This window comes from Macadamia integrifolia, chromosome 7 (genome assembly GCF_013358625.1).
Source record: "Macadamia integrifolia cultivar HAES 741 chromosome 7, SCU_Mint_v3, whole genome shotgun sequence".
NCBI lineage: Eukaryota > Viridiplantae > Streptophyta > Magnoliopsida > Proteales > Proteaceae > Macadamia > Macadamia integrifolia.
In genome coordinates, this window is record NC_056563.1 from 18,786,646 (window position 1) to 18,796,598 (window position 9,953).

At 36.6% G+C, this 9,953-nt stretch overlaps 2 protein-coding genes across 2 annotated transcripts; both read left to right on the top strand.

Moving 5' to 3' along the window:
- LOC122085017 (caffeic acid 3-O-methyltransferase-like) lies at positions 1–2,917 on the top strand. Its single transcript, XM_042653443.1, has 4 exons — positions 1–603; positions 698–1,011; positions 1,960–2,024; positions 2,553–2,917. The coding sequence occupies exons 1-4, from the start codon at positions 224–226 to the stop codon at positions 2,859–2,861; spliced, it is 1,068 nt and encodes a 355-aa protein (XP_042509377.1). The 5' UTR covers positions 1–223; the 3' UTR covers positions 2,862–2,917.
- Positions 2,918–6,499: 3,582 nt separating this feature from the next.
- LOC122084798 (caffeic acid 3-O-methyltransferase 1-like) lies at positions 6,500–9,691 on the top strand. Its single transcript, XM_042653229.1, has 3 exons — positions 6,500–6,870; positions 8,904–8,968; positions 9,465–9,691. Exons 1-3 carry the CDS (start codon positions 6,500–6,502, stop codon positions 9,689–9,691), a joined length of 663 nt encoding a protein of 220 aa, XP_042509163.1.
- Positions 9,692–9,953: the final 262 nt, after the last annotated feature.

Sequence of the window (9,953 nt, forward strand, 5' to 3'; positions counted from 1 at the left end):
TGTAATGGTGTGTCATGGATTTCCCTATGGACTCATGGCAGAGAGAGAGAGAGAGAGAGAGAGAGAGGTTTTCTCAAGAGGATCCATTAGTGACTCCAATAATTTATAAATATCTCATTAATCCAACTAGCTAATCCACTAGCCCATTCTTCAATTGCTTTGTTAACTGGGTATTTGATATAAAACCTCATCAGCCATCACACCACAAAGGGAAGAAAGTAATATGGCTTCCACAATGAAAGAAGAAGAAAGTGAGTTGTTGGCCATGCAAATGGTGAGTGCTTCTGTTACTCCCATGGTATTGAAAGCAGCTATGGATCTTCATGTCTTTGACATAATAGCCGAAGCTGGTCCCGGTGCATGCCTCTCCCCTCTAGAAATCGCATCTCGGCTCCCCACTCAGAACCCAGATGCGCCCTGTCTCCTCGATCGTATGCTGCGTCTTCTGGTTTCCCACTCTCTCCTCACTTGCACTGTGATCAGCCATGATCACAGGATCTATGGCTTGGCACCTGCTTCTAAACTGTTTATTAAGGATAAGGATGGAGGGTCCTTGGCTCCCATGTTTCATATTGTCCAGGATCAGGCTATCATCAAGAGCTGGTATTAATCCTTTATAGATTATCCATTTAAATGGTAAAGATCTATTTGTTTCTGGGTGTTTCTTTTCACTGATTAATTAATCTTCTTTTCTTAGGTACCACCTGAAGGAATCAATTCTAGAAGGAGGTGAGCGTCCATTCTATAAGGCACATGGAGAGAGCGCACATGACTACGTTTTGAAGGACCCTAAATTGAAGGAGGTTTTAGGAAGCCTACTGTTAGAATACAATATCCCCTTCATGAAGAAGTTTCTTGATACATATAAAGGGTTTGAAGGCTTGCAAGTTCTGGTTGATGTAGGCGGAGGGGTTGGACTAGTCCTCAGCATGATCATCTCCAAATATCCATCCATTAAGGGCATCAACCTCGATCTTCCTCATGTCATAGAAAGAGCTCCAACTTATTCAGGTATGGTGGCTCAGTAAGAGCCCTAGGCTCCACTTTTTTTTTCAATTGAAAAAGTTTATTAAAGAAGAGAAACCCACAAATGAAAAAAAAAAAAAAAATGGCCACTGTCCGGACTGGCTGCAACCCCATGGTAACAGCCAAGGGAATGAATTTTCCTATCCCAATTCTTAAGATTCCATTCCCCTGATTGATACCAAAGGTTGCAGCTACTTGGCTGGGCAGTGGCCAAGTTTCACCTGACAAAAGCCACAAAGAGAAGTTAATGATACACCGAAACTAAAGGAGGGGATAAGAGGAAGGTCCCATGAAGAAGCGAGATGTCTGTTTCTATTTTCTATCAAGACAAAATATATAATTTTGAACAACTTTGTTCTTTACTTTGAATGTGATAACATCAGATATCTGCTCCAAGGTACGTCTAGCAATTCTTCTTTTATTTATTTTCACCAGAATATGATAGATCATTGTACTGAAAATCAATTTATCAAAGTAGTCACAGGGGAATTTTCAATTTATCAAAGTAGTCACAGGGGAATTTTCCGAACTCCATTTCCCATGGAAAGGAAGAATTTACCATTAGGCTCCATTTATTTTCTAATAAATTAAACATACAAAAAGTATTTTTTTTTTTAATATATTCTTTACTGTTTTTCCATGGCTTTTCCTTGAAAACAAACAAAATACTTTCAAATGCAGAGTGATCCGATATCCGATTTCTAGTTATAAAACATTGACTCTGCCAACCTTCCATCATTGTGAGCTAAGATTGCTGAAATATTAAGTCTCAATCTGTTTTAGGTTAGTGGTTGGTTTAGGGTTCCCATATGAACCATCCAATAATTCTCTAGTGTACTTTATCATACCTTGATTTTACCTTTTTTTTTTTCTTTAAATAGTTTTATTTATCTAAATAAATAACTCGAATGACAATGGATGATTTTGATGTAGGCGTGGAACATGTTCGAGGAGATTTGTTTGCAAGTATTCCAAAAGGAGATGCAATTTTCATGAAGGTATGTAAAATCTGACTTTATTGCAAGAGTGAGCTTTGTGAGAGAGAGAGAGAGAGAGAGAGAGAGAGAGAGAGAGAGATGACCCTTTATTGTTACGTAGATCTTCAAGCTTGAGTAATGAACACTGACCACCAGGGTTTTAGGAATCGGTATTAAATATGGGTTCGGTCTCGATTGAGGTTGATTCGATCGTTTCTATCAGTTTATATTGGATAAATTTACCCTTGGTTTTTATTTAAAAAATAGGTGTTCAAATTTCTTTTACCATTGATCTATAACAATCCATCGATACCGGATTGCCCTCAAAATTGGTATGACCTTCCACCGCTACCAATCCAATTCAAACGATTCCTCCAATCCGCTATCGATCCCTAGAACCAGACCACTAAAATAATGTTGTATCAGCCACTTAACGAAATGACAATTATGAATTCAAAAGTATTATTAAATTTGCTTTCGCTTTTTTTTTTTTTTTTTGGGTCAGTTTCACCATATTTTACTTATGTAGGTTTTGAATGAAACTTGCAGAGTATAATGCACCATTACAGTGATGAACAATGCGTGAAGCTATTGAAAAATTGTTACGAAGCATTACCAGATTTTGGAAAGGTGATTGTTGTGGATTTGGTTGTCCCAACCTCTCCCAAGACAAATGCTACTACTAAGAGCATCTTGCAAATGGATATGTTCATTTCTACTATGCTGAACCCTATCGGAAGGGAGAGGACAGAAGAGGAATATACTACTTTGGCAAGAGAAGCTGGATTTGACCGTATTAGTGTAGAGTATTGTGCTTACACCTTTTCAGTCATGGAATTCTATAAATGTAACAATTAATACTTATTTATTCTTACTATAATAAAATACACTGTGTATGTGCACAAATTTACTCATAAACCTTCTGGTCCTGTGCTTCATCCTCCAATTCGAAAATTTTTGAATACATTATCTTCTTTTCTTTCCTTTTCTTGGAAACTAAACATAGTTGGAGAAAAAATGGAATTGAATACAAAAGAAACAACAAATGAAACTTTCTCCCTATAGGTCCGGTTGTGCATGGTACGTCATTGCAAGAAACATAGAAGGAAGAATGATCTCAACAGTCCAGCCTAGGGGTGTTAATCAGTTTGGTTTTGGTGTTTATGATGCGGTTTGGTTCAGATTTATTTAATTGAAACCAAAACTGCATCGTTTACTGAACGGTTGCACTTTCTGAAACTGCAACCATTTAGTAAACAGTTTTGATTCCTTGGTTTTTAAATGGTGTCAGTTTCATAGTTTTGATCACAACTTATTCCATGCGGTTTCTAAACGATTAGTAATCAGTTTGCTTGTTTATTTGCATGATGATTAAAATTTTCTTTTGTTGATAAACGATCAAATTAAATGAGACATTGAACAAGCAAGGATTTAACTATATAACTATATGATAGGAGTAAATTATTGAATGTACTGTTTGACAACCTCTTTAATCTTTAATTTTTCCCTAAATTAAACCATTATGTTTTGTTAAAACAACCAAACATTAAATCGTTATGTGAGTTAATCGAATCGGTTTTGACGGTATAAACAGTTCAATTTTCACGGTATCATTCAGTTTGAAACCAACGGGTTAAATGGTTAAAACCGACCTAACCCATTTAATTAATCGGTCTTAAACTTGAAACCAAGACCGAACCATTTACTAAACGGTTTTACGATCTTGGTGTAAACTGATCAATTCGGTTTTGGTTTCAAATGACATCCTTAGTCCAGCCAAAGATGATGCTTACATAAAAGGACAAGTGTTTTCTGTTCAAGAGTGACCCCTATGCCCATACAAAGTGGCTGGCGGTAGTCATTGTGTGCCCCTATGTCTGCAAGGCCGCTTTAGAGATAGAAAACTTTGTCCCAACAAAGAAAAAAGATCTGTGGGCAGGTTCAATCCTTGCTTGAATGCTATGCCAGTTTTTTATTTCTTTGAGTTGGATTTGAGTTCACTTAATTTGTCAATAAAAAGACATGAGATTGATAGGTTTGCCTCCAAGTTTGACAAAGTTCATTCAAATCATCAGAGGCTTGCTGCCCATCCTTTATCTAGGGTTGTGCCTGATACCCAAGTATTTCTATTCACAACTCAATTAGTGTCCATCTCTCCCAGACCCCCCTCATATTTCTTTTCGGCCAAAGCCTTTTCCATTTTTTGATATGTGTGTTGAGTATCCGGATTATCTCTCTTTTGTTAGCTTTGCCTGCCAGAAGCCTGTCAAAGAAAAAGCCTCCCCTTTTATCATTCCTGCCCAAAATACTTGAGAAAAATACAAAATTTGATCTTAAAGAATGGAACTCAAATGTTTTTGGCAACATTTATGTTTCTATTTTTTTTATTGCGGAGCTTTTTTGATATCTAAAGGAATCTATAAAATTATTGGATGAATTCTCAATTAATTGAAGATGAAAGAATCACTTCAAAAAACCTTACCTCCATTGCATTTCAAGAAGTAAAATTGGTTCCAAAGGAAATTAAAAGGAAGGGAAAGTGAAATTTTCATACTTCAAAAAGAAATGTTTTATAATAATTACCCCACATGATTATATTACTAATTTTAAACCATTCAATATTTGGTTATTAAAGGACCAACGAAAGCGTGTGCGCTAGCATCTTCAGTGTCCTAGTGCATGGGGAACTTCATCTTTTCATGTGCCTTGTCTATGGGTGTTTCTTATGCCAGTAGGACAGGTTCCTTTTCCCTTAAATTTCATAATTTGGAACCAAAACAATTTTTTATATCTCAAATAAAAATTAAATGTAAAAATATATCATTACTAAATATGGTAATAAATTTAAGTAATTTATACAATCACATGGGATAATAATATCAAAAAATCTTTTTGAAGTATAATAAAATTTCACTTTATTTCTCTTTAAATTTCCCTTGTAACCAAACATAGTCTTTTAAGTGATTCCAATTCGAGGCTTTTTTAAGACTTAAACTAATCAAATTCAATTTATAGATTGGTTTCTCACAATTGGGTATCACTGCCTATCTCAGCCTGCAGAGATTAAGGCTGATCAGCCCCATCCACCTTTCCCCTGGGGCTCCAATTTCGGTTCATCTCTCCTCTAAAAGGTTGGTTTCTTATTCGTTAGGGGTTAGAACAATCCCTAGATGATACCATGGCACCACCATGACACCATTTAATTTATCAACCTTCTGAGATTATACCCTCATTAGATTGAAAAAAAAAAAAAAACAAGTGTTGGACCTGATAGGTTGGTTGATTGCATTGGAGCCTTGGCTATCTTTATCTATTACTACCCTGGTTGGATGTAATGGTTGTCGTCATGGATTTCCTCATGGAAAGAGAGAAATTTAAATACTTCTCTATAAGGATTACTAGTATTTAGGAATTAATTAAGGTTAGGAGAAAGAGGTGAGGCGCAACTCGGGAGGTTCCATCTCTGACCCCAATAATAATATTTCATTACTCCAACTGATCCTGTCGTTCATTCTTCAATATTAATTTGTTAATTAACCGGGTATTTGATATAAAACATCATTAGCCATCACACCAGAAAGGAAAGAAAGTATTGTGGATTCCACAATGGAGGAAGAAGTAGAAGAAAAGAGAGTCAGTTGTTGGCCATGCAAATGGTGATTGCCTCTTTTTATTTTATTTTATTTTTTTGGGGTTTAGAATACTAACATCAAGGGGTAGTGAAGTTGACAAAGGACCTTCACCTTAGGAAGTTTGTGATTCTAAATTTGACACCGTTTATCTTCTTGAGATCACTCACAAGGGGTACTCTTAAGTGCTCTTCATTGCTTTAAGTGAAAGTTAAATGGTTCTCACTCACCTCGTAAAAGCATAATGACCCAATCTATGTGATTGTGTTTTAGCATTGACAACTTTTATTCAACCCCGGTATGACCCAATCCATACAATTGTGGATCAGTATGAATATGCAGGACTAGTTTCAACCTGAATACCTACCCATAAATATGCAGGACTAGTTTCAACCTGAATACCCACCCACCCAAGTTGACACAAAGAGGGAGGGGGGGGGTTTACAATAGCAATCCCTAAATGACACCATGGCACCACTATGTCGCCATTTGATTTATCGGCCTCGTGATATTAGAGGGAGGCTTGGACCGGAGAGGTTGCTTGACTGGATTGGAGTCTTGGCTATCTTAATTCATCTATTACTTCCCAGTATGGATGTAATGAGAGAGAGAGAGAGAGAGAGAGAGAGAGAGAGAGAGAGAGAGAGAGAGAGAGAGAGAGAGAGAGAGAGAGAGAGAGATTTAAATAATCCTCTATAGGATTACTTGTATTTAGGAATAAGAGGTAATTAAGGCACGAATTATAAATATTTCATTGCTCCAACTGATCCTCTCGTTCATTCTTCAATTGCTTTGTTAACTGGGTATTTGATATAAAAGATCATTAGCCATCACACCAGAAAGGGGAGAAAGTATATGGCTTCCACAATGGAAGAAGAAGAAGAGTCTCAGTTTTTGGCCATGCAAATGGTGAGTGCTTCTGTTCTGCCCATGGCGTTGAGAGCAGCCTTGGAGCTCCATGTGTTCGACATTATAGCCGAAGCTGGTCCCCGCGCATGCCTCTCCCCTCAAGACATCGCATCTCGGCTCCTCACTCACAACCCTGATGCACCTGGTCTCCTCGATCGTATGCTGCGTCTTCTGGTTTCCCACTCTCTCCTCACTTGCTCTGTTCTCAGCCATGATCACAGGGTCTATGGCTTGGCACCTGCTTCCAAACTGTTTGTTAAGAACAAGGATGGAGCGTCCTTGGCTCCCTACTTGCTTATCATCCAAGACTACTCTATAGTCAATACCTGGTATTCCTTTATTCATTATAGTTGATAATGGGTATCACTAAGGTGTCTCTTCCACTAATTAATTAATCCCAATTCACAGGTACCACTTGAAGGAATTCAATTCTAGAAGGTGGTGGGCTTCCATTCTATATGGCACATGGAGAAAATGCTGTCGAATAAGTTGGGAAGAACCCTAAACTGTTTGAGGTTTTCAGAAGCTGTGCGTTTGAATACAATGTCCTATTCATGAAGAAGGTTCTTGACACATACAAAGGGTTTGAAGGCCTGTAAGTTCTGGTTGATGTAGGGGGAGGGAATGGACTCATCCTCAGTATGATCGTCTCCAAATATCTTTTCACCAAAGGCATTCTTGGCTGGGCAAGGGTTCTGTGGTCCTTACACCCAACATAGTGGGAGACAAAATGATCACCACACCTTTCAAAAAAGAGTGAAAATCTATCTTTGTTGATACTTTTACTTGTGCTAGTTCCATTGACCCTATACTAGCATAAGGGATATGCTTTCTTTTATTTTATTTTGAAAAAAAAAATTAATAAATTAGTCAAATATGTCCAGGCCTAGCCTGCACTAGTGTAGACTTAGAAACAATTTTTCTTAAAATATTATATGTGAAAAAAAAACGTAGCCTAAGTTATATTTGTTTGCTGGTAAAACTCTATATTTAAAAAGTTTAGGATGAAAAACCCTATCTGGTCAAGTGACCTCCACACCAGCACCTTCAACTGGTTTACATTACTATCCATTTAGGGGCAAGGGCAAGGGCAAGACACTCAATGAGTGGTATAGTGGAACACAACCAGGTATTGAGTGATTATTGTCTATCATGGGTGTGGCGAGCATCGAACTGCTAAAATGACATCAACATGCGTCTTGATATGATTCCGGCCATCGGATGCTCGTCGCACCGCCGCACTCACAGCAGAGGATGTTTTTATTCTTTTTTCATAAAAAATTAATGATATTGTTAAATTTTCGTACTGATTTTAGTTGCAAAATATTTTCTTTTTCCAACAATTTTACTTGGAAACAAAAGGGATTAGTGAAATTATTTACCTTAATCCTCCCATGAAATGGCTGAGCATTGATGTTGAGCAAAGCCCATGATGAAGCCTAAAGACGGTGGGGCTGTGAAATTTTTTTTTGGCTCAATTAGGCCTAGAATTTTGTATTTTTCTTACAATTTGTTGGCATAATCACCCAATCATGGACTTCTTTTCCTAGACTTAAAATATAAGGATCGGATCTTCACCAAAAAAAGGAAAATAATAATAAGGATCGGATCAGTTATGTTTTATTATTTTGAATAAGAATTGATCGACCCAGATTCCAATTTCCCATGGGTTCGAGTTGACACTAAATTGGGTCGGAATCAAATCCAATTGATTACTAATCAATTTTATTAATAGATTCCAATTTATCAAAGTAATCCGTTAGGCTTAATCAGTTTCCCTTTTCAGTCTCTTAATTTCCACTGGCGGTTTATCAATTAAGATCCAATTCAAATATTAGTTTTAAAAATTGAAATTGAATCGATTAATAATGGTTTGATTTGGTTCAATTGTAAATGGTCGGCTACGGTTCAATTTATCAGTTCTGGCTCATAATTGACACATTTAGTTTTAGGTTAGTAGATAGTTAAGGATTCCAATATAAACCATCCAAAATCCAAATTCTTCGCTTGTCTATTCTACGGTTTCAACTTTAGTAGTTGTGTGCAAGGATTTAGGTATCAGTATCGGTATCGATATCTGTATCCACTGATATTGATTCGGATTGGTTTGGATATGTGTGTATCAATCACTTCTGCCCTTGCTTTTTTAAAGTATATTTTTTTACTGTGTTGCCCCTAAAACGATAAGGGCAATTGATCTTGATCGGTTAGGTATTAGTGTCGGTCTCTGCTGATACTGATATAATATGGCAGATACCAATATTGAACCCATGGTAGTGTGTGTGTGTGTATGTTTTTAATTCTATTTTTATTTATTTAGACAAATACCTTGAAGGATAATCAATGGATGACTTTGTTGTAGGTGTGGAACATATCGGAGGAGATATGTTTACGAGTATTCCAGTGGGGAATGCAATTTTCATGAAGGTATATAAGATCACAAGAAAATCCTCTGTGGTGAGGTAGTGAGCGGCAATGAGAATTCAACGGCTAAGGTGCATGTTGGGGCCTTCTCAACCGTTAAATCTTCATTGTCACTCATCGCTCACCGTAGAGGATTTGAACCTAGTAAAATCTAACTTTATTGCAAGCTTATCCTTTCTTAAAACCTAAATTGAGAGAAAGAGAGAGAGAGAACATTTTTTTGAGGGAGAGATAGAGAGAGTGTGTGTGTCATAGATCATCAAGCTAAGTACTGGCAGTCATTTTACCAAAACCATTGTTAATATAAAGTTCAAGAGATTTTCTTTCATCCATATTAATTAGATGTGTCCCTCTTTTTTCTTCTTCTTCTTCTCATCTTTATTAAGTTTCATCAAATTTGCCTTATCAAATTTTGAATGACACTTTCAGTCTATAATTCATGTTTGGAGTGATGAACACTGCTTGAAGTTACTAAAAATTTGTTACAAAGCATTAGCAGATTATGGAAAAGTTATTGTTGTGGAGTTGATTGCTCCAACCTCTCCAGAAACAAATGTTGCTACAAAAGGCAACTTGCAAAATGAAATGTTCATGACAAATATAAATCATAACGGAAAGGAGAGGACAAAAGAAGAATTTACTACTTTAGCCAGAGAAGCCGGATTTTCTGGTATCAATGTGGCGTGTAGTACATACACATTTTCTGTCATAGAATTCTATAAATAAATGTAATAATTATCAGTCTTCTAATTTTTGCTGGAATAAAATTCACCATGTGGCTAACACCACTACTTTTGTTGAAAATTTTGATTTTTCTGGATTAAAGTTTGACTGTGTGTGGACACCTCATTTTTGTCACTCTTCCGGTGATGATGACACTAGGAGATTATGTACTTGGTCAAACATTCTTGAAAAAATTTTGTATTTAAGGTAAAATGACTAAAATACCCCTATAAACTTTACCAAAAAAATTAAAATCGGACTTTAA

Coding starts and splice junctions, on each gene's coding strand:
- LOC122085017 (XM_042653443.1), top strand. CDS start 224: ATGGCTTCCACAATGAAAGAAGAAGAAAGTGAGTTGTTGGCCATGCAA. Junction 604..697: donor CAGGCTATCATCAAGAGCTG/GTATTAATCCTT, acceptor TTCTTTTCTTAG/GTACCACCTGAAGGAATCAA. Junction 1,012..1,959: donor AAGAGCTCCAACTTATTCAG/GTATGGTGGCTC, acceptor ATTTTGATGTAG/GCGTGGAACATGTTCGAGGA.
- LOC122084798 (XM_042653229.1), top strand. CDS start 6,500: ATGGAAGAAGAAGAAGAGTCTCAGTTTTTGGCCATGCAAATGGTGAGT. Junction 6,871..8,903: donor TACTCTATAGTCAATACCTG/GTATTCCTTTAT, acceptor ACTTTGTTGTAG/GTGTGGAACATATCGGAGGA. Junction 8,969..9,464: donor GGAATGCAATTTTCATGAAG/GTATATAAGATC, acceptor AAGCATTAGCAG/ATTATGGAAAAGTTATTGTT.